Source organism: Sander lucioperca, chromosome 19 (assembly GCF_008315115.2).
Source record: "Sander lucioperca isolate FBNREF2018 chromosome 19, SLUC_FBN_1.2, whole genome shotgun sequence".
Classification (NCBI taxonomy): Eukaryota; Metazoa; Chordata; class Actinopteri; order Perciformes; family Percidae; genus Sander; species Sander lucioperca.
In genome coordinates, this window is record NC_050191.1 from 20,510,548 (window position 1) to 20,534,721 (window position 24,174).

The 24,174-nt window shown below is 40.8% G+C and overlaps 2 protein-coding genes across 3 annotated transcripts; one reads left to right on the forward strand and one right to left on the reverse strand.

Annotated features, from left to right (window-relative positions):
• zfyve1 (zinc finger, FYVE domain containing 1) lies at positions 1-8,301 on the reverse strand. The gene is made up of 13 exons (XM_035995002.1): positions 7,930-8,301; positions 6,910-7,433; positions 6,574-6,817; positions 6,208-6,468; positions 5,870-6,084; positions 5,178-5,284; positions 4,876-4,984; positions 4,691-4,788; positions 4,366-4,483; positions 3,684-3,854; positions 2,215-2,395; positions 2,011-2,124; positions 1-1,070 (listed from the first exon to the last, which is right to left on the reverse strand). The coding sequence occupies exons 2-13, from the start codon at positions 7,396-7,398 to the stop codon at positions 838-840; spliced, it is 2,340 nt and encodes a 779-aa protein (XP_035850895.1). The 5' UTR covers positions 7,399-7,433; positions 7,930-8,301; the 3' UTR covers positions 1-837.
• Positions 8,302-8,642: 341 nt separating this feature from the next.
• On the forward strand, positions 8,643-11,337 carry pigh (phosphatidylinositol glycan anchor biosynthesis, class H). 2 transcript variants are annotated; one of them, XM_035995003.1, is made up of 5 exons: positions 8,643-9,118; positions 9,477-9,686; positions 9,803-9,886; positions 10,618-10,693; positions 10,881-11,337. In XM_035995003.1, exons 1-4 carry the CDS (start codon positions 8,942-8,944, stop codon positions 10,687-10,689), a joined length of 543 nt encoding a protein of 180 aa, XP_035850896.1. In that variant the 5' UTR covers positions 8,643-8,941; the 3' UTR covers positions 10,690-10,693; positions 10,881-11,337. The 2 variants fall into 2 exon arrangements, with proteins under 2 accessions (XP_035850896.1, XP_031178478.1); XM_031322618.2 differs by having other exon boundaries at positions 8,644-9,118; positions 10,618-11,337.
• Positions 11,338-24,174: the final 12,837 nt, after the last annotated feature.

The window sequence follows — 24,174 nt, forward strand, 5'->3', positions numbered from 1 at the left end:
CTATGCAAAATAACAAGGTCGACAGCATTATTAAGGCTGTTCTATTATCTGCCCATTCAAATGGACAAACAACCACAAAGCATTGAGGGATGATGTAAGAAGTTAATATTATGTGCTTCTATAAGTCGGAATGCATCTCGGATCTTGCTACAGTACATCATTGGCTTCTGATTGTTCTAATCCTCCTGAAGCCAAAGAGTGGCGGGAAAGCTAAAGCTTGCAGGGTGTAAGCAGAGGAAAACTACTGTAGATCCATTCAAAAGGATCCAAATTTATTGTGGTGGATATGAGGTTTTCCATTGTTTCCTCTAAAGCTAGCCCTAAATGCTATAAAAGTGCTTACCCGGAATCAGTTTAAGATGCTCAGTCAGTGATTCTATTATAACGGTTCACCCATGTAGCCCCAGACTACAAAAGGTGCTAATAGTACTAGTGTGTCACACTGGGAGGGATTGTCAAGGGGGGGATCACGTGCATCATTACAAGTTTTAAAGGATCGAATGGGTACATGGGTAGTTACCTGAACTTAATTGCAAGCAAGCACGTACAATACTCACTTTTATAAAACGCTGTCAAGTTCTCACTCTGACTGGTATTCTTCACAGTGTAAAATATAGGCATATTAAAGTGAAATAGCATCAGGGGACTGACGTGACGTGAGGACGGCGTTAGAAAACAATAAACCAAAGAGTCCAACCTGCCACAGGACAGTAGTGGCAGCCAAGAAATGCCACTAAAGAGACGAAAGGGAGCTGAAGCCTCTAAGCCAAAATGTTGTCAATTCCAGTTTTCGCAGAGGCCAGCTTCCTTAACCGTCCCCCTCTCTGCCTCGTACTGCTAGAGCTCCCCGGGTTTCTGGTTGCAGCCGTTGCAGACCCTCACTGGGTGGTCCCAGCCACGGGAGGGCACGGCGCGCCGCTCCTGAGAGCAGTCGTCGCACACTCCCTGGCCACAGGCGCGGCAGTGGTGGATGGAGAGACGTGGGGAGAACTCCCTCTGGCACTCGCTGCAGGAGTGGATGTCCTGATCTGGGACCCAGTAGGCCGGCCGAGCTGCGTCCTTCACCAGGCCTGGAAGCAGCGGTTAATATTAGGGCTGAATGATTTTGGAAAATAATCTAATTGTGATTTAATATTAGGGGTGGAAAATCACCAGAGGCCAGGCATCACGATACAATATTATTGTGATTTTGAACATATTGCAGTATTCTGCGATATACTGAAATGTATTACCTTTTTTTCAAACTAAACAAACAAATTTTTCCCAATTTCAAATGATGTCCTCAAAAGGAAACTTTGTCAACATTTGTTTGTTATACTATGCTGTATCGATCCCCCCCCCCCGCCCCACCTCTATATGATATGCGCCTATTTTTTTTAAGCGTGAGGCAGTTTTTGCACAATACCTGACGCATCTTCTTTTTTTAAAGCCAAAATTGTCCCACACAATTGACGTACTGTTCCTTTTTGACACTAAAGTTTCCATTTATCGGTGTTTTTTTTAAGCCCCCAACGTCTTCTTCCAGGCAGCGCTGCCTGGAAGGCACTAGGATTAGGCAATGGTTAGGGTTAGGGTTAAGGTTAGGTGCCTTGAAGTCAACGAACGCAGCGCTGCCTGGAAGTCGATTAGGCAGTGGTTATGGTTAGGGTTAGGTGCCTTGAAGTCAACGAACGCAGCGCTGCCTGGAAGGAGACGTTGGGAGCTTAACACCATCGAGCAAAGTTTCCGCAGTGTCAGGTTCTGTCAAGGTACGGCATAGCGTGCCAAGTTGACGCTTCCTCTGCAGACTGCTTTACCCTCGTGTGTCACAGGAGTATCTAGTACCAGAGTGTAATTGCAGCCTTTGCGATAAAAAAAAAATCTTTTAACATATTGCGATATTATTGCCAACGCAATTATTTTTTCAGCCCTAGTTAATATGACTGTTGATCAACAGCTGGGGTAGTTTCAGTTAGAAGTGATCTTTGTCTGCATTGTTTTGATAATCCTGTCGGCGGATGTAATGCTCACCGAGAGGTATGTCGATGGCACCGACTACAGCTCCTAAAGTGTTCTGAACCGCCTCCCCAACCTTCCTGGCTATCAGGGTGCCTCCCTCCTCCTCCAAGGCAGCATCCAGTAACTCTGCAAAAAGGGGAAACATGCACACGTGAAATCAGGCACTCACAAAACGTTTAAATTGATATCACATTGAATATTGAGAGAGAGATTTACCAGTTGAGATTCCCCTGTTGTGGAAACACGCGTCGCAGACTCGGACAGGTGCGAGGCCCCAGCCCCTCTCCGGGACCGGACGAGTCTTTGAGGAGCAGGGGTCACAGAAGCCCTCTCCGCAGGCACGACAGTGGTGCTTGGTGTCGTTGGGCTGGAACTCTTCCCCACATTTATGACATTTCTGCAACACACACAGTACTTCCAGTTGTCACACTGTAGATAGATTTTTGGGGGATTTTCACCATCAAATCCTGTCCATATTAGGAACACCATGTCTGGTTTCACAGGTGTGTAATAAACAGCCTGGGCATCTATTGTCCGTTGGCCTGTCGTGGGTAAAGCCCTGCTGGAAGGGCTTTACCCTACTAATGGAAGTAGGATCTCTATTACGCCCACCGGTCTTCATTTCCCCCTCACCACTGCTTCATCTAAGGAACAAATGTCCCTCTTCGAAATAAAATCTCTGTTTTAAATTGTTGCATTATTGAAAAGCTGACAGCTGGTTCTGCAGAAACTACCGTTTAACTGTTACAGTTTAATTTAGTTTATTATAGGATCTCTATGAGCTGGGCCCTTAAGCACAGCTAGTCTTCCTGGGGTCCACTTAGAAAAGCCAAATACGTGAAGTAAAAAGGCAAAACCCTGGTGAACAAGACCCTGAGCTGTGTACCAAGTTGAATTTTATGGAAATATATAACGCGTGGACTCTACTAGACTTTATGCTCTCTTGGCAGTGACTGAGGCTGGAATGTGTGAGAAGAAAAGTACTGTGTACCATGTACTCATGGTTCCGTTTCTTTTTTTCCAAGATTTTTTTGTGGCATTTGTAGGCCTTTATTAGATAGGACAGCTTTAGACATGAAAGGGGAGAGAGAGGGGAGGACGACACGCAGCAAAGGAACGCAGATCGGAATCGAACCCGCGACCACTGTGTCGAGGACTAAGCCTCTGTATATGGGCGCGCGCGCTCTACCAAGTGAGCTACCCAGTCGCCCTCGGTTCGGTTTCTTGAATCGACAGTTACACTCTCAGTGTAGAGCTGCAAAGATGAATCGATCAGCTGTGAACTATTACATGAATCGGCAACTATTTTCATTATCGATTAATCGGTTTGCGTAATTTCTTAAGAAAGAAAAGTTTTAATTCTCTAAATTTAGCCCTACCTCAGTGCTTATTAGGGGTGTGAATCTTCACTGGTCTCACGATTCAATTCGATTACGATTATCCCTCCTGTCAACGATTCGATATCACGATGCGCCACCACCTCAAATGTATTATATATTGCTACACATGGTTCTGAACACGGCAGACAACAAAAGGCAAAAACTAAAAACAGCAGCGAATGGAAAATCATCAAGCAACATCAGCAGGCAATAATCGATTAATGTCTGTCACTGCATCGATGCAGAATCATCCACGTCGCGATGCATCAATGCAATGGTTCATTTCGTGCAGTTTTAGTCACGTACCAGGATAAGGGAGTTGGGTTTCCAGTAGGTGGGAGCGATCTGGTCGGTAAGCCAGGAGGTGACTGCTTTGGCAGGCTTGACGCTGAGTTCAGACACTGACTGAGAAATGTATTTGACTCCATCCAGCAGCCTCTGGGCAGCGTTGTTGTTGTCTTTCAAAAAACCGTCAGACTGAAAAGAAAGGCAAGAAGAAAAGAACATACAAAGATACAAATGAATACACTTTCTGTTGTACCCGCATCATACTGTAACTATATATTGTAATATAATTTTAATTTTATAATATAATGTTAATTTTAGAGTTGTGTACAGTACACAGTTACAGTAGAGTATTTTAGTGTGCGACTATCGTCACTGATAACTGACCAGCACAGAGAATGCCAGAAATACAATAATTTAGGCAGTAGCATGATATGTGCTTGGCATTTATGCCTCTATACTCAGCACTTTTGATTGAGTATGCTTACGTCATCATGATTCCATGAAAAAAGGTCATAAACCACATTTTGCATTAGTTTTCTGGGCATCAACATACAACCGACTGGCAAGAATATACTGAACATGCAGCTCGCAATAGATGTGACAACACTGATTTGAGTTAAAACCTTTGAAATCTTGGCTTGCAACTTTGTTTAATTGGTTTAGACAGAATCTCATTTAGGCTGTTCCACTGTGGCCTTACCCCAGGCCAGATGTGCTGGATCTCTGTTCTAACCACTGTTTCCACTGGGTCCTGGTTTCCATACCAGTACTGCCTGCTTCTGTAGATCACTGCACAGTTGGGGCACTCGATTACATACCTGGACAAAGACAAAATAAATCTCAGTTCCAGTATGAAGGGGACAGATTTGATTGCCTCTTGGTCTTGCAATACATTTCTCTACGCACTTTCTGTTGTTATAATTGTGAACTAATAGCAAATAACAAGTAGGTTGATCACACTGTGCTCACAAGGAAAGCCATTTCCAATCATCTTCCAAATGGTTGTGTGTTGTAGCTGGACTCACCCAGACCAGGCGTAGATGGCCAAGCCAAACCACGGTGAGTCAGACGAGGCCGTCGTTTTGGGAACCACTACCACCTCCTTCCCGCCCTCATAGCAGGCCTGAGAAGTTCAGCACAGACACTCAGAACCTCGTCAAGCAGGAATACTTAAACATATACACGTGTGGCATTTTGGGCTTGTACTTGCCTTGCAAGTGTAGATGCGGTTGTCATACTGTGCAGAGTAGCGGCAGCGATGTTTGGCTTCGTGGTCGAGGCCCTCCTTTAGGTGGTTCATGCTTCTCTTACAGCCTGAACTGAAAGTCAGAGACAAAGGCCAGAATATTTAAGGGATATATTAATGTTGATTCTTTGAGGGTGACTTTTTTTTAACAAAACATTATTAAATCACAATTCCAAAAAAAAAAAAAAATACTGTTCCATTACTTATTCATGTAATAATTATCTCGTTAACAATGTTGTCATTTATAGATCCAGAGAGACACGTACCCACAGCTGAGGCAGAGGCTAGAGCAGGTAAAGTACTCATCTGGAAAGAAGGAGTTACTGGCCATGTACTCTTCGGAAATCTCCCCGCTAAAGCGCTCGCTCAGAGCCTGAGGGAAGGAGCCGGGAGGAGATGGAGGGACAGGAAGAGTCAGTAACGTTCACTGTAAATTAAGTAAATATTAGGGGTCGACCAATACTGGTTTTTCAGGGCCGATATCGATACCTATTATAAGTAGTTAAAAAAACCGATAACCGATATTTGGAACCGATATGCATTTACAGTAAAACATTTTGATCTTTTAGTCAAAATTGACATTTTGGAATGTTACAAACTTCCAACACAAAAGTTTGTTTAAATGTTTTAAGCAATTATTTAATAAAACTGAAACTTTAAAACATAATACACAGTCAAAAAAGATGAATAAATAAAAACAAAAATAGCTTCCTGGAGTTTTAACATGCTAACAGTTTGTTTGCAAGCGTTGCAGACTGCTCAGAGAGCTGTAGCGGAGCCAAAGTAGCCGCACTTTTTAATGAATTAACTTTATCGGTAAAATAAAACACTGATACAGATAATCTGCAAATTGCCCAATAACAGCCCCGATAATCGGCCAGGCCAATTTTTGGTCAATCAACAGTAAATAATAACACATTCTAATACGCACTTCTTCCATACAATCAAGCATCACTACCTGCAGAGCCTTGTAGATGACGCTGGCAGAGCGTGGCGAGCGGGTGGTGTTGTTGTCCAGCTGTTGCTCCAGGCTGCGCAGCAGACCGCTGAAGTCTGTGGGAGGGTTGTAGGTTCGAGTTCCACGGTACTGGATGGAGCTGAACGCTTCTGGAAACAGACCCAGCTTCCTGAAACGCTCCTGGAGAAGACGCTCGGCCGACTCAGATGGTTTGTCTAGAGACGGAGAACAAATAGTCACAGAGAGGAGAAAGAACATTAAAAAAAATCTTATCCCAGTCACGTTTATTAAATTCTAACAAAGTACAGTCCAAAGGAAAAAAAGGGTGACACATGTACCTGATCCTAGTAGCTTGGTGTGGACGGTCTCATGGAAGATGATTACAGCAGGGCCCAGAGTGGACAACGGGACGTCCAGACCACAGCGGGTGGTAGTCGCTTTCAGCTCCCTGGTGAAATGTTTAAGGTAGGCATCTGATGCGTCACCAAGGAACTTGAAGAGATCGTCATGGAGACGGTCGGCATGGGTACGGTAGATGACCACATCACAGATAGCCAGGACTTTGAGGAGCAGGCGTGTTCGCTGACCCTGATTAGCTCCTGAAGAGTGAAAACAACACAGTGGTGTGTTAATGGAGAAAAACAGCTTCCCACTAGACGCTGTTTATTTCGTGATATTACGCTAATCCATTGTTAGTCCCATACCAGCCCCAAGCAGTCCTTCTGTGTCGATGACTACCACCCGGTGTACAGGGTCCATAGCCGCCCACACACCCACAGTGCAGGACTCTTGGGTGGGTGAGGTCTTAAACACTTCTCTTCCAAGGAAAAATGTATGGTTCAGGGTGTGCGACTTGCCCTCCCCAGTGTTTCCAAAGATGGAGACCACTTTGAGGAGCTCGTCTGACCTGCAGCCCAGTCTGCTCACAAAGTCGTCCTCATCCTTCACCTGAGAATCCACACATGATCAAGCCCCATCGTCATAACATCCTCACAATGAGGTGCTATCAAATGATTAAAACGTGATTTTAAGATATTTACCTGCATCTCCTCCCTCTCGTCCACCAATAGGAAGCTGCACACCTTCTCCAGTTCGCCTTTCAGGATCTCCATCTGTGACTCCCCAGCACCCAGACTGTTATCCTGGGGAGCTTTGGCAGGGGGGTAGGGTGTCAGAGGGTGCTTCCTCTTGTTGACTCCACTGTGGGTGCGTTTCTGGCAGTCCAAACACAGGTTGATCTTACAACCCTGGCAGCGCACCAGCGCTCGGAGCCGTCCACCGTTGTAAGAGCAGCTGCTGTCCCCTTTACACGAGTCACAGAAAGGAACGTGGCCTGGCGCAATCCGAACCCGGTCGTGATTCCTCATCCGCTCCTGGCGATGGAGCTCCAGTTCACAGCGGGCACACTGCAAGCTGCCGCATTCATCACATTCAAAGGCAGCCTCATCTGAACCCCCACAGGCGTAGCTCTCCTGACAGCCTAAGACTGTGTTCATTGCTTTATCTACAGCTGGACCTTGACCACTCATCTCAAAGCTGACGGGTCAGGGGTTAGTGAGAGTAACTAGGGTTGCAAAGGCAGTGCAGCGGAAGACACAACGACTCGGTTAACCAAATGCCTACGACCAGATGTGATAACCTTGTTTGTTCAAATGACCCAAAAAGCCATTTCACTCATACTGTCATAGAGTAGCCTATTATGATGTTAAGCTGAGGATCCAATTACTGCTTACTATTAAGGGTAGCCTATTCAGTCGGTAGTAAAGCAAGACCAGGCAGCAATTTCAAACACTTGTTCAGAATAGTAATTACTTTATGTTTGGCACAACAGTTTGCTATTGTAGCTAACAGTAGCTGCCTTGCATCTCTTGGCTTGTTTTGGTAATGTTGCTGCTTAGTTGTCGATGCTGCGTTGCTATTTAAAAGTAGCCCGGTACGCTCGTCATGTCTAAAAAAAATACGTTCTCAAACTCAGTAATAAATATGTTTATGTTATCAATCAATAGCGACACAAAGAGACACACTGAAGAAACAAGCAACCTTCGTTTCTATCGACTGACCTAGCAGTGGCTTCCAGTCCGACGGACGACGACTTACTAAAATGCTGCCTCAACAGTCTAAAACTGGACACGTATACTGTCTAACACCATACCGCCGACTGCCACATAATAGCAAACGTTGTTGCAAAGGTTAGCTAGCTGAACTATTCAGACCCTTGTAGATGTTGTTGCTTTTACATCAGCTGATCGGCTTGTTTTTATCCAGAGTTCAAAAGTCATAAAACAGAATGCATTTTGGGAAATGCAGGATTTGGGAGTTGCAAAGAAAGACGAGGATTACATCGAAATTATAACTATTTGATAGGACACACACGAATATATACTCCTGTCCTGAAACGGTTGCTAAAGGTAGTTTGACAATAGCTACCCGCCTACTTAAACAAATCAATGCGGATGAAGACGACGAAGATACTAACCGTTGCCCATAATGCTTTGCACCGTCCAGCTGCTGTGTTCACTTTTATTTGTATCCGGCGTACACCGAAGCTTACAAAGTTAGACGGAGATAGCAACTGATATTAGTACACACCGTGTAATAACTAATTTCGGCGTCATATGTGTTTTATTACTAAGTGTATTGAATTGACTCTGGTTGTTGTAAAGACGCAGAACGACAGTGCCCGCACCGTACGTTATTTTAGTTACTCTAACAACATCCAACCGAACAACCCGGTGTCAGTAACGAGTGCATCTAATGTGAGAATTGATTGTGACAGTTGTCCTGCGAGTATTCAGTATTTTTGCCCTCACTTTTTATCTTATATTATATTTAACTAGAAAGACTTAGCATCGTATGTATGTAACGTGATGTATGTATGTAAGTATGCATGCATAATTCCCCGTCTAAGAAAGCACTACTTTATGATTTTAAACGCGAGTGACCTTGCCTGTTCACAGATAGCCAAAGCTAATTCGATGCTAACCTGTCTTCAGTGTTAGCTGGCTAAGCTAACGGTTTTTGCGAGTTCGCTTTTCCTCTCACGTTACTCTCCCTGTATTTGTTGGGTTCGTGATGGAAGATGAAGCCTTCACCGACATTAATGGCAAAAGCATATCTCTGGACTGTCAGAGTCACTCTAGCCTTTGTAGCGAGTTCATTGTTAGCGTCCCCAAAGTGTCCATCGGCAAGGTGATGGTGTACACCTGCTGTGTTTGGCTTTTGGCGTACGCTGTGTTCTTCTTCACAGAGGTAAGACAAATGACTGAATAACTGAATCACTGTGCCCAAATCGCTAAATACTAGACCACAATCATGTCCACAAGTGATACATCAATGTACTGTGACAGCTTTTTACTCTAGTATAAATATGCGCTGTTTCTGTGATAGTTTGCTATACATGTAGCATTAAGTAAAAGCTAATTATACATATTTTCTAAATCTTTATTACTTTCTATACTTTTTAGTGGACAGAATATTAGTGGTACTCCCTTTTGATCTGTAAATGTGTATGATCAGAGTATTCTTTTTGTTTTTGAGTGGTATAACGATTCATATGAACATGTTACACTAGCAAGATCTTCATGTATATGTCTTCCCTCTCTTGCAGAACACAGCTGTTCTGTCCAGCGCTATATTCATCACCCTGGTTGGCATGATGCTTCACATCCACTTTGTGAAGGTAGACCACGAGTCCCTGCTTGTCATCGGCTCCTTAGGCATACAGGTGTCCTCCAGCTACGCCTCAGGCCGCGAGACCACCACATTCATTGAGATGAGCAAGATCAAGGACATTGTCATCAATGAAGCTATTTACATGGTGAATAAGGACATTTGCATTATACACGTCGTTATTCTATATTATTCATACTACAGTTACGCCAGTTTATGCTTTTTGTAGGAAGAGCGCACTGACGTCTAATGCTTTTATTTCAGCATCAAATCATCTACTACCTTTGTGTGCTGTTGAAGGAGCCTTCAGATCCAAATGCAGTGTCAAGTGTTGTGCCATTGTTTCAGGTGAGGTTGAATGCAAGGTGTACGCGTATCCCATAGAGCACATGTTTCAAACTCTCAGCCCGCGGGCCGAATCCGGCCCCTTGCAGATTTAGATTCGGCCCGTATATCAATTTGGGTTCACAATCAATTTTGGCCTGCCTAGTTGTGCGCCAAACTAAAAACATAGGAAAGTGTTTTTTAAACTGCTGTTACCTGACATTCAAAGCAGAATATGGCAGATTTGCTGACTCTGAGACTCAGAAATTCCCCCAGAAGAAGCAGAGAGTTTTCATATTCAGGCTGAGAAAAAAAAATGTATCATTGTTTTTGCTTGATTTGCTAAATTCTATGATGGCTAAGGAACTCTTTTGATGACTTTTGTAGGGCTTCATGTCAACAAAAAGCATACAAAAATGTCGGAAAAAGCATCAAATTTACAAAAAGGTGACAAATGTCTGAGAATGCCACAAAAAAGTCGGAACAAAAATGAGGAAAAAAAACTACCAAAATGTTTTAAAAAAAAAGTGACATGCAGTAACAAAGCACGTCAATAAACTCTACATGTCTGGCCCTTGGTGTGATTCTCTTTTTCCAGTGTGGCCCTTAGTGAAAATGAGTTTGACACCCCTGCCATAGAGCAACTTGCTTTTGTGTTTTGGTTCTTGTTTACTTCCTGTGTATAGAATTCTAATGCACACAGTGTCATTCACAGTAACCTGTTTCTAATGAACTTTCTTTTCTCATTTTTTCAGAGTTCGAAGCCAAGGCTGAACTGCTTAGTGAAAGTTTACAAAAGCTGTCAGGAGATTATTTCAAAGTGCTAATGACACACAAGTCTTACATTAGCGGTGTTTCTGGTCATGTAGTATGCTTTTAATATTTCTTTAACTTATTTTTCTTTTCAGTTGATTAAAGCAGGTACTTTTTCTTTTCTTTTGGTACATCTTGATTTAATGTACAGTGTATTTTTCATTATTTTTCTCACCTGTATGAATGTGAATGTGATCTGTTGAATACAAAAGCAAGTGCTGCCATGTTTTAAACAACAATATTAGTTTCACAATGACTTTATGTTATACGTTGTTGTGTAGTTACTTGAATAATGTGAAAATAGCACTGGTGTTAGACTACTTCTTTAAACCTAAAGAGCCAAACCTTTTAACTGACATTGTATTTAAAGATAGACATTACCTTTAACAGTTTCAATTGACTAATAATGGCGATATCTGTATTTTACAAGCATTCCCACACTGTATTTTTTTATACAAAAAATACATTTGATAAACAAAATGAATATTGTTCCTATTGAAATATTTGTGTGCTTGGGGTTAACGTTTTTGAGGAGCTTTACTTTCCGTCCCCATTAGGGGGCAGTACCACACTTATCAAACTTTTGGAAATCAGAATCATGAATCAGTTCAGACAAAAGCACTTAAGTTGTACCAAAAATAATAACACACTTTTTTAATTAACCCTGTATAGCATAACGCTAACGTGAAAAGAGTTGTTAAATGTGTAGTGTCAGATGTACAATACATTTGTAAACCTAAACAATTCACACCTTCCTTAAGTATGTCTTCACTTCCTCATAACTACATATATCTTCATCTTTAGGCAGTTGCTCAGGTTGACCTCAGTTGTCATCTTACTTGAGACTGTTAATATACCAGACCTGTTTTTTTTTTTTTTTTTTTTTTTTTTTTTAGAAATTTTACCCAAGGTTACCTCACAGACCAAATGACAATGACCGTTTATGTAGGATCAAGATAAGAATGAGTAATATTTAGTACCAGAGGAATGACCCTACAGTTTGATAAGGCCTTAACTCCTCAAATGTGGAAGTGCTGACCTGATGTTTTACCCTGTCACTATAAGAAGTATGATGCAACAAATCACATCTTGTCTTAGATTATTGCTCAAGTGTATTTTTTTTAATCTATTATATTTTTTTCACTATTCATTTTAAAAACCAAGCGCCTTTGGCAAAGAAGCAGTGATTTTTGAGTAAGGAGCTATGTGCCCAGTGCTAACTGTAAAGTTACACTGCTTAAATAAATTGCTATATTAATATATTGAGGTGAGGACAATATAAGCATAGAGGGTGTGTTTATTAGTTTCTTCCTGGAGCAAAATGTTTTCCTCAAAATGCTTCCTGGTTGTAACTAATTAATAATAATGAAAGTTTAATAAGTCTCTATTACCCACAGTTTAAAGTTCAGAGCCCTTGTTTTCAACCCCACTCGGCCTGTGTTTCACCTCCAGGCCTTGTTTTTTTCCCATCCATTCTAATTGTCGATGACCATCTTCAGACCAGTGTGTGAACTCCACGCTCCACCGGCCAACAAGGCAGGAGGGTGTGACTTTCTTGGGGCGAAGCGTTCTGCTGATGTGAAGAGAAGCCCTTTGACAGGATAATAGTCCCTGCTGGAGGTGTGAAATAGCCAGGAACCAGGCCCAGGAGAAAACCTGGGAGTGACACCCCAGGGCTTCTGAATAGGCCTCATAAACCAGAACCCCCCCTCCTGAGTAAATTATAGATAGTGTTGAGGTTTTTTCAGCCCAGAAACACAGTGAGGCTTTCTTCAGCTAGAGGTGTGGACTGTTAATTACCTCCGTTTATTGGGGCTGTGATTGCACATTTACTTTTGTGCTTCACCTCCAGTATTTCTGTGAATGATTTGAACTTTATTAAAAAGTACCCAGCAATAAATACTGAACTCCTGTTACTGTTGGTTTCATTAAATGTGTGTTCTACGTAGGCCTAATTTTTATTTTTTTTTTTAGTTCTGTGTAATCCAAACGGTAGATGTGTAAAATCAGTTTACAGAGTTTTGGGTGTAGGAACCTCATGGTTTAGTGGGAGAGGAGGGATTGGAGCCCTACTGTGATGGGGAATTGCCACTTTACCACCTGCAGTGCACACACACCCACACACACGTGTACACATTCAAAGGTTGTGAGGTAAATTAAAGGAATAGTTGGAACCAGTCAAGAAATAGTGCAGCACATAACCACTTGTAAAAAGGTAGGTACATTTTGATACCCTCCCACAGAGCCAGGCTAGCTGTTTCTGTCTTCTTCCAGTATTTATGCTAAGCTAAGCTAACCGACTGCTGAATAACACAAATAAATCACTTTAACCATTTAACCTTTATTCCAAGTCTGAGAAGGACTTAATTAACCCATTGTACCTTTAGACAGAACTAGGCTGGCTGTTTCCCTCCATTTCCTTCCGTTTCCAGTTTTTTAAGCTAAGCTAACCGGCTGCTGACAGTACCTTCATATTTACAGTACAAACAAGTTTCAAGCCTATATTTTCCAGATGCAAAACAAGTGGAGCAGTCATTGGCAATGCAATTATTGTCCTCATGCTCCCTCCTACAATGCTACTACAAAATGTATAAAAGAAAAAACACACAAGTAAAAATAAGAATCCAAGACATAAAATAGTGAAGAAGTTAAAATATAGGAATAGAATAGAATATAAAATATGAATATATGCTACTGTAGTAGACTGGTAAACTGAAATAAATATATATGTAGACTGCAACAGCAGTGTAGGTAAAAACAGGAAGTAGAAGTAGTATAAAGATAAAGTGTACCAGCGCAGTGTGAACAAAGTTTCTAGTGATGAGCTCAAGAGTTCAGCAGTCTTATGGCCTGCGGGATAAGGCTGTCCCTGAGCCTGGTGCTGTGGGACCCGATGCTAAAACAGGAACACTCTCAGCAAGAATGCAAATGTTTCCCAAAATGTTAGTCACACATTTACTGTATTTAACCTTTACTCCGAGGTACATGAAAGATCTGACTAAATGAATATAACAGAAATGTATACGCATACACCAATAAAGGTTACATAAATGAATAGTGTGCAAAGGCTCGGCACTTGTCAGTGTTGTGTCTTTGTATTGTTATTCTCGTGTAGGGAGTTCTTGGCTGACAGATGAGGAAGGAAGAAAGCGTAATGGTATTGTTTGAAATGCATGAACAGTTTATCCACTCTACCTACCGGTCCATACAGGCCGGTGTAACTTGATGTCAGTTTAGATTTGAATTTCACAAAATCCCTCCCTGCCTCGCTGGTAACGTCAGAGAGAGTTTTACCGGTCGCTTCATTCTCCCTCTGCTGAACACATGTACTGTAAACTGTGTTGTAGGAGTGTATCCTCCTGTGGGACGTGCTTTTACATATTACCCTGCAAACCATTTTCTCCATGCAGGATTTCATATATGTATGTTATTACTTATAAAAAAGTTATTGGAGAAAATCAACATTTTTTGGGGATTTGGGCAGGTATCAATAATGCTAGGCTCCATATAATTTTCCTGACTGTTTGTCATTGGAGCTTACCTCGGGGACTCTAACTGCAGAACCTTATTGTTCTTCTCCATCAACGCTCAAAATGGACCTGATCACCTCTCCGTCCACAGAAATGGGGGGACTGACTGATACAGCCTATCAATGAAAGAGAAAGCAAACCATAGGGGAAATGTTTAGAATAATTGCTATCAAATGCTGTAGTTTTGGCTGTAAACAAGATAGTAAAAACAACTGTCCATAGACATGTCCAGATTTTTACTGACACATAACAATACACAGTAGCCTAGTATTTATGGAAGTGCAGTATACAGAAAACAGAATCTATTCATGTTCAACAGTGCTCAGCCCCTCCACACTGAACTAGATTGTGATCACATTAATGACAACTGAAGTGCAGATAAAACTGGGCTGCAAGTTGAGGGATACGCCTGGTCTGCTGAGTGGCATTGCAGAACCGGTCTTGGCACACTTATCAACGGAACCTTTTTGGTAACATGATACACGACTAAAGGTAAATTGTAGATGCTACAGCACATTGCAGAAAAAGTCCACAATAGGAAACCAAACGTGCAATTTCTAATCTTTGAATCTTGTCAGAGTGTTGTCTAATAAGGGTTGTTACGCTGCTGGCTTGCAAAAACTTCCCTTCCATCTCCTATTTAAAATATAAAAAGTGCTGCCTTCGTCTCCTCCAATTAAAGCTGGGTGTGTTGCCTGCAATGTTTGTTTTTGTCATACTTGGGTACTATGAATAAATGGCTCAAAAACTGGAATATTCATCTGAGTTGACCATAAAATCCTGATAAACCACTCTGAGGCTGTTTGACAAGGACCTTGAGGAAAAAAAGTCACATTTATTGTTACGTATCGCTTTATGTTCAAAAAAGTAGGATATTTATTTAATCCATCAACCCTGTAACTAAAGGCCGTGACATTGCATTGCTTTTGGTGTCTGAAACCAATGTGATTTATAGTTTTCTTTCTTCAGGGAAAGACTTAAGCGGTTATTTGTTCAGGGACCAGTTTCCTCCCTGGACAGGAAAGTCCAGTGTTGCCCTCCTTCTGAGCTCTATGTTGAACCTCAGTGTTGAGGCTGCCAAAATGTATTTACCCAAGCTTTTTTCACCTCAACCGGCCTGTTACTCAGTGAAACTTTTAACGACACTGTACATTTAACATTTGGCAAGGTGACAGCCAAGCTCTCTCCTTCTAAGTTTTTTTTATCTGATAGTCAGTTTTAATGCAAATGATTGAGAACAAAAAAAAAAACTACAATGAAACAAATGAAACTGACTCCTCTCAGGCCACGCCCTGGCAAGCGTCACCTGGTTAGTGTGAGGTAAGTGAGACGAACTTCAAGTCGGACCAGCTGGCAGCCGATAAGAGAGCGAGAAGCCTGCTCTACAGGTCTGTCAGGGCAGCTGACAGCAGAGAGCTGGCTGCAAACACATCCGTTTACTCTCTCTGTCTTAAGAGAAAAGAGCCAAGCCATTGTAATGTGTGTGTGTGTGTGTGTGTGTGTGTGTGTGTGTGTGTACATGAGCTTGTGTCGTTTTGTGTGTATGTATGAAGGCAGGTCTAAACTGCAATATTCAAACCCTCTGGTCATATTTGTGCTTTTAGTCAGTCTGCAAATAATCACAATCAGAATAAGTGATTTGATTTTCCTACCATTGTGTGCCCCCTCATTATATTGCTCTGTTCCCATTCCTATATTGGTTGTATACCATTGCTGTGTGATGACAGCTCCTCCGTTTCTTGATTTCCATTGGTGCCGCAGTGTCTGTGACTTGTGATTAAGTCAGAAATAATGTGGTTTGCATAAAACTTTAAAGGCAATACATTGAAAAAGGGCCATTGAATTTATAGATGGTCTTCTTATTTATGGAGTCTTCATACTAAAGACCACAAACAAACAGCACCAACTTGTATGGTTTTGTTGATGCTATAATGCCTTTTCTAAAGCCTGGTTGTGAATCATCCACACTGAAAACTCCCCTTAGACATCTACAAGGGTATAATGACAGGGATGTTTTCTTCATGCCTTCAATAGATAGGCATGCACTGATACTGTATCAGTAAGTGCAGTATGCTGCTCTGTAATCAGATGTTGCAGAGATGTGAATTTTAAAGATGCTTTGTCACAAATGCCCCCATGGTTTTTCCACATACCGATGGCATGCGCTCCACACGTGAAATGACATCACATGTTACAGACAATGGACAGGATGAGTGAGCGAGGATTAGAACATAATCCCAATGAATTATAACTTAATTATAATTCAAATTTATACTTTATTGACACACTACACACAGGCCTGAAATACACACACATGCTCAGGTCCTATACATGCACAAATGAAGCAATGTCAGAGCTAGGGGGCTGCGACTGCTGGCCAGGCGCCCCGAGCAATTGGGGGAGGGGGGGGATACAAACTACAATATTAAATAATTTAAAAAATAAATATTGGTACAACAACCAATATTTGGCTAATTTTTAAGGTTCATCCTTTGTATGCATGCATTTGGGGTTTCTATTGGAACATGTTTACATGCTTTAATGTAAAAAAAAAAAACTAAAAAAAAACATTATTTTCCTCATAGTGTCTGTATGAATATACCTGTTTTCACTCTTGGTGTCTCTGCACCATCTTTACAGCCGGGGAATGACTGTAACGGCACAGCATAGTGGCACTTTTTACCTAAGTATAGTATAGTTGTGACATCATAACAATAAGGAAGTCCTGACGGCTCATTTAAAGGCATTGTTTCTAAATTGTGTGCAATTTCTCTGAGAACTGAGCGTTTTGATAAATTCACAGTATTTTTTTATACTATAAATCTGCTTCATTATAAAAAAAATCATGGAAATCATACTGTTAGCAACATGGGACATTTAAAGGAAAACAATTGTCTAAATGAACACAAATGGGATAAGGAAGCACTTTTTCTAGACTTCTCTTCCAGTGCATGACATTTTTTTTAAGATACAAGGTGTGGTAGAAAAATGTGTCATGAAGAAATGTATGGTTTGTGTATTGTCATGGGTTTGGTATTTTCAGAAGTCCTTCACACTTTGGCATGCTTCATGTTGGGAGTCTCTGGTGCCAGAGGTAACAGATAAGATGGACCTTGTAGCTGTTCCAGACTCCTATGATAGAGTCTGGACCGAGGGTTACACAAGTTTATACTGTACATGATTCTGTATGACATACAGCTGAGCGGGTGTAATGTTACTTTAAGTTTTTGGTATGTATGTCTATGCACATGTGCTGTTCCAAGATCTTCTCTGATATCAGATTTGTGATGTAATAAACTTTTATATTTAAGTAGGGACAACCGAGGCTCATTGAGTTATTCCTTCTATTCATCTGGTGAAAATGGACCTGAAGTACAAGTTTTTCCCCATCACACAGTTTAACATTAAAACGACTTTATGTTATGTGATGAGAATATTAATCTTAGATTTACTTGGTGTTAACAGTGAAGGCCACATGCTCTGGAAAATAACCTAAAAGGTTCATCCTGCTTGCTGTCTCATTATCTTGACTCTTGGGAAGCCCTGCAGCAGGTTTCTGTTACGTCATGATGATTACATGACACATCCGCACAGTCCTAAAAGACTCGAAGGAATAGAAACATTGCACCTGAACAGCTTTGCTATCAAATTTAAAGACTTCTCACCATTTAAACTAGCAACGCAGTTGGCTCAGTGCAGGAGTGTTGCTGTGTTTTTGGTCGATTGCATTTCTGCATTAACCTATCACCTTAAGCTTCTTCTTGTTTTCCTGAGGTAAGTGGTTGAGGTCAACAGGCCCGCTTTACGTCACTACAGTTGTGTTGACAATCAATTAACACTGTTTGCCTCATGTTGCAACACATTAGAGCTGCGACTCTATACGTCTTTCTTGTATGACGAGTCAATAATGCTAAATACATTTACTCAAGCACATTTACTTAAGTACAGCTTTTGGGTACTTGTACATAAGTGTTGTTATGGTATTTTATACTTTATACTTCTATTCCACTACAGTTCAGAAGGAAACATTCTACTTTTGACAGCTATTTTCATAATTTATATTCATCATATATTTAAATTATTTTTCATACTAAACAAAACAATCAAGCCATTTTAACTCTACTCTACTAATTGAGTCAGTAACGTTTTATTTTCTCATAAAAAAAAAAAATATTCTGAAAAAAAAACAAAATGCCATTGAGGTTTTTGGAGATTAAACTGCCCAATACTTCAGATCCAACTAAACTTATTACCACAAAAAGTCTGCTTGCACATAAATGCATCAGTGTTAATATAGTATATACTGTATATATTACTATGAAAGAGGCTATTATAATGCATAATGTGCACTCTTATTGTGCTACTTTAAGTACATTTTTCTCATACTTCATTTGTTAAGTAAGATTTTGCATGCAGGATGTTTACTTGTATTTTACATTGTAATATTTCTACATTTAAAGAAATAGATATTTTTTTGGGGAATTTGCTTATTCACTTAGATCTTCTAACTACCTCTGTATTCATTTTCTCATCTTTCTCATCTAAAGCTCAGCTTAAGTAAATAAGCATATTTCCCAAAATGTCGAAGTACTCCTAACTAATTCATAAATAATAACTTAAGGATCTGATATTTCCTCTACCCCGTGCTAGCCTATTATAACAACAATAAAGGTTTAGATGTAAGAACAGAATTCATTGTAAATTGAACAGCTCTACTGACTCCCACCTTTTTAGACTGTCTTTATGGTGATATTAGGTCATTATATTGAGAGGTCTGGTGATGTTGTTCATATGGGAACACTGATTTATATAAATGTGAAACCCCACCCTTCGACACGCTCGTCTGATGGTGACACAGACAGGCTGAGTAAGCCGATTTACTGTACTCTGAGTAACCGGACAGCAACCAGCCACTCTCTACTGAACAAGTCCAGACACACCTTATCACTCTTTCAGAAAGTTGATTGAAACACACAATATCTATTGTCATGAACCCAGAACACTGTCTATATGTATGTGGGAGATGGTACGTGGGACAATAAGGGTTGTATCGACTTGCATCATGTCCACACTTGCTTCACTGCCACCATGTGTGTTGTGTGGATGTCACAACAGCCCCTGCTTTTCTCCTCACCTTACCCCCTCCCCCAGCGCCACTGTGAGAACACCTCAACCCCTTGATTCCCAGACGTGGACACGCCCAATAAACAGACTCACCAGCAATCCAATCACACACTTGCCATATGCAAATTGCACTCAGTGTTGGCTTCAAAAGAAGGTTAACTGTCACTTCTCGAACATATAACAACAAAATGTACTTGTCTATCTGTCCATCTCTTCTCCAGCTTGGCTGCAGATTAGGATGCAGCTCGATAAACTGCATCAAAGCAAACTCAAAGATACTGTTTAAGGGGCCATCTTTACTTTAGAATTTACCGTACCTTTGATATTACATATATAACATATATAACATATAGATACGTAGCTCTTTGGGTCAATTGAGAAGCAAATACTCACCCAGCACATTTTCAGTGTAGCCTAAATATATTTCAATATATGCCCTATAATACTGGAAGACTGAAGCAATTGTGCAAAAATGTAATCTTATATGACATTTTCCAGAGAAATTCCTGGCCTGGTTAGTTTAAACATTATGAAGGCAAATTGAATCAGCCAACATCACTCCCAGAATCACAATATTTTTAACAGTCTAAATTTACATTTGGACTTCAGGCACAAAAGCAAATACATTATTTATGTAATCCACAACCAATGTGTATCTCACACTTGATACTGTCACTCCTCACAACAGGTAGCAGTCGACTCTTTTAATTCAAATCAGAAGGAAGGTGTGAAGATCTGACACAGATGACTCCTACACTCTCTATTCTGGAAAGATAATACAGTGATTTACCTGTGATCTTCAGGGGATGTGTCCTGAAAAGAGAACAGTGCATTGGTAACATTTTGACATTTTTAGTGAGCAAACCATCACTCAGACTTTCATCAGATTATGTCAGTTTTTCATCATAGAGAAAACCTTACACTTTCAATAGACAGGACATGATGATTTCACAATAAACAACAGCACTGAGTTATACTGTATGTACAAATAATGTAAGTAATAAGCAAAAATAAAGAAATTGCAATCTATAGAACTGTTATAAGAACTCTTTTGGATGTGTTATATGAATACAATGCTACGTGTCTCTCAGAATAAGAACATCATTTAGGCCTTAAATTTGCAACAAGAAAATCTCATCATTGACTAGTAGCTGTTGCAGCAACCTTATGAGTCACCAGTCTTACAATTAAAAGATAATTAGTTGTTTTGTAACACACCTGTATGAGTTAAAGCAGTGTTGCAAACAGTAATTTCTGCCAACTTTAGCTTTGCAGCTGAATTTCATAGTACTATTATCAGCCTTACGGCTGTATTCTCTCATTTACACCTATGCTTATATAAGTACTTGCATACACACTATAGGCTGGTGCTGGTGTGTGTTTGTGTGTGTGTATTGCATCTGTCTGTCACTTCCTTTTGCCTATATTGTACTGTCAGTTACTTTTATGTGTATTTTCTTTTTATGTGCCTGCATTGCCAATCCGTTTGGGACAATAAACTTAATTAGCTAATCAGTGTCACGATATGATTGTGAATTCTGTGAAAGCACATCAAAAAAGCACACGTCACACACCAGTTTTCCCATTTTACAACACAAAACACAACACTTCCCCTCTGAGCTATGGAGAGCATGATGATGTCCTGGATGTCTTTGAGTCATCAGTGACATAATGAACCCCGAGACAGCCTGTTTGAAATGCTAATCACCTCATCGTCCCCAGACTGTGAAATGCACCCTTCATTTGTTTCATCTCAAAAGCTGCATGTACTAATAGCTGTGCACAACTTTGATCATGTGTGGTTATTGACGGTCACTCTAAAGTCATTATGTCCATGATGACACTGACAGCATACAATAGAAAGAAGTGTATCTAATAATGCTTTGGATGACCCAGGTGTACATCAAACCCTTGGAAAGCAAATTTAAAGTGTCCTGCAAAATGAGCAACAGCTTGTGATTGTCCGCTGTTGACCTGGTTTGCAAGTGTATGAGGCTGTTTGTATATTAACCTCCCTGTGTATTACTCCACTGCAGCAGATTAAGGACGACGCACTGTTGACTGTGGGACAGAAATAATCGTTGTTGCCTCCAGGCACAGTCACAGTCAGGAACTGGGACTATTCTCACTGGCTTTGCTTGACACCGAAACTGACAGTTTATGTTTTGACAGAAATAATGGGAGTTTTTAAATCAACAGACCTGCACAGTTGATGTGACTGACAGTTGGCTTTTGTTATTCAAATGAACCATATAAGTGATGTACATAAGAAATAGATGTATAGAAATAGTAATATAGTAAAATAGACAATTGACATTTTATAGCCACATGTTTTTTTCAGCTCTGTTGGGTAAAATATTAAGTTGCCAATAAATAAGTGGCAACATGTTTTGTCATTTCTGCCTTCTATCTTAACTTTGAACTCTGCCATCCAATCATAATGTCACACACACGCACGCGCGCGCACACACACACACACACACACACACACACACACACACACACACACACACACACGCACATGCACGCACAAATGGGGAAATACAACAATAACACAGAGTTTTTTTATCTGTGTGAAAGAGACATTGCCAAGTCTTCTCCAAAGCATAACTGTTCAAACTGCCAATTTGGATGGTCGAGAAGCAGCAGTAGTGAGCCAATAGGCTTTGTCCTGGGCCAGGTAGACGTGTCGGTGCACCTGCTCATTCCCAGGCCTCCTTGCCAATCTTCGACTACAGTGAAACCCAGCGAGAGTGAAACTGGCTGTGAGCCAGAGGTAGAGCTGGTTGACTACTCCTGACACAAGAGCTAAAAACAGGGGATCCTGGGAGGACCAGCCCTGTGTCGAGATGAGAAAAATAGATGACTAACCATGAGAAGAGAAAGAGAGGAGGAGGAACAGTTCTCTGCACTCCTGGGAACCTAAAACCTGTCTGACACCGCATTCACGATTGCTCAATGAATGTGACTGCACAACCTGTATGTGTATGTGTATGTGTTTGCATCATGTGTTAATGAGTGTATAACCACACGCATTTTAGATAGAGAATGTTTCATATTTGATATTGTTTGTATTAATGTGAAGGACCTTGCAAAGTGTCTGTTTGTCCTTTAAACGAAAGATGGAAAACAAGTTTGAGTGGAAAAGAGTCATAAATAAGACATGGCATTTGAGTGTCATGGCCTGCTTTGACCTTTCAAGAAGTTATGTAATAGCCAAAGTGCTCCTGACCTTCACCTGGCCTCACAGAAAGCTGAACATGCCTTACTTTCTGTAAAACACAGAGACACACGCTGTAAAGCAATGGCAACAGGATTAATCTTTTGATTAACAGCGATCATGTTTCAAAGTGTTCCCTCGGCTCCTTCTGAGCCTTCTAAATAACTGAGGGCTTAAAGGTGCCTGTTCATACTTACAGGGTCATTCCAGCTAATTCTGATTTTAGTCTTATTTTTGTAGTTGTGTTACATAATTTCTCTCTGCCATGATAACATCACACTCACCAAATAAATTGCAGAGATTTCGGCAACATTGCTGCAACAAGTCAGTCAACTCCACTCAGCCTAATGGGGTAAGAAACACAAGCAGACAAGTTATACAAATTTGGAGGTCAAGTGGAACATAAGCACACCTGAAATTTTGGAAATAATCCCTCCTGCCACTGAAAAACTATTTGCATGCAACTACAGTAGGCATAGTCTGTCAAGGTTGAAACTGTAAATTGTGATGGCTGTTTGGGTGACAATTTCACCATTTTCCTGTCTTGTGTTTTCTCCCTCAAATAAATTAGGTTAAATTGGGGTTTATGTGAACTGGTAAATAATATATTATTATTACTAATAGGAAAAATGGCCAAAACTACAAAAAAATAAGACCCAAGTTGGTAATGAACGGGTGTTTGAGCACTGGTTGGGGTTAAGCCATTGGTTAGAATTTAGGTTATGGTTAAGCATCGTAGAATATGACTTGTTGGGATTAAGGCTGAGGTTCCTCATTGGTAAGGGGAAACCAAAGAAATGGGACAACACCGAAAATATTCCTTAAACCTGCATTAGCTGTATATATGGCCAGTTGGGGAAGACAATATTAGCAGTTATTCGCATGCATAAAAAAACTCCTATGGGGGATTATTGGGGCCTTTAGCCGTTAAATGTTTCGCTATGTTCACCAGCTCGTCTCTAGCTTTGCCTGCCATTTGGTGTTGGGTTTTAAGAGCCTTTTTTCTAAAACAACTTCATCTGAAACAATGCTGATACAAGTGTAAGAGTAAGCAATAACAAGTAAGTCAGGGCCTTATAAAAACAAATGAAAAACTATGACTTGAAAGATGCTAAAAAGGGAATGATAATTTGTTGTGTGTTCATCACCACGAGCGACCCCTTTCACTTTAAACCACCCACTGTTAATATTAAAATATTGATTAGAGTAGCTTTAAATCCCTATATACATTTGATATCCCTCTTGGATCAAGCTTTCCAAACTGCCATGGCTGGCACCAACTGGTCCCTGAGGGTCAAATAGAAGTTCCTCATTGGTCCAATTGCATCAGCAGCGGTGGCGGATGACAACACATTGGCTCCTCTCAGTGACCCCTCCATACGATTTCATTTGGCTGAGACGAAGGATGTCCCACTTTAACCCATTGATAACAGCCATTCAAACAGAACCCTGACACATGGCTGCATGATGGACGGCACACTGACTAATGGCAAACAGACTGCTGATGTATTGGGGTGAGTGTGTGTTTTTTGTCCTCTCGCTCATCTGTGACTCATCCACCCTACTTTGAACAAATGACAGCTCCACAAGTGTTTTGTAACCCCTCTTTATATCTCTCTTTGTCA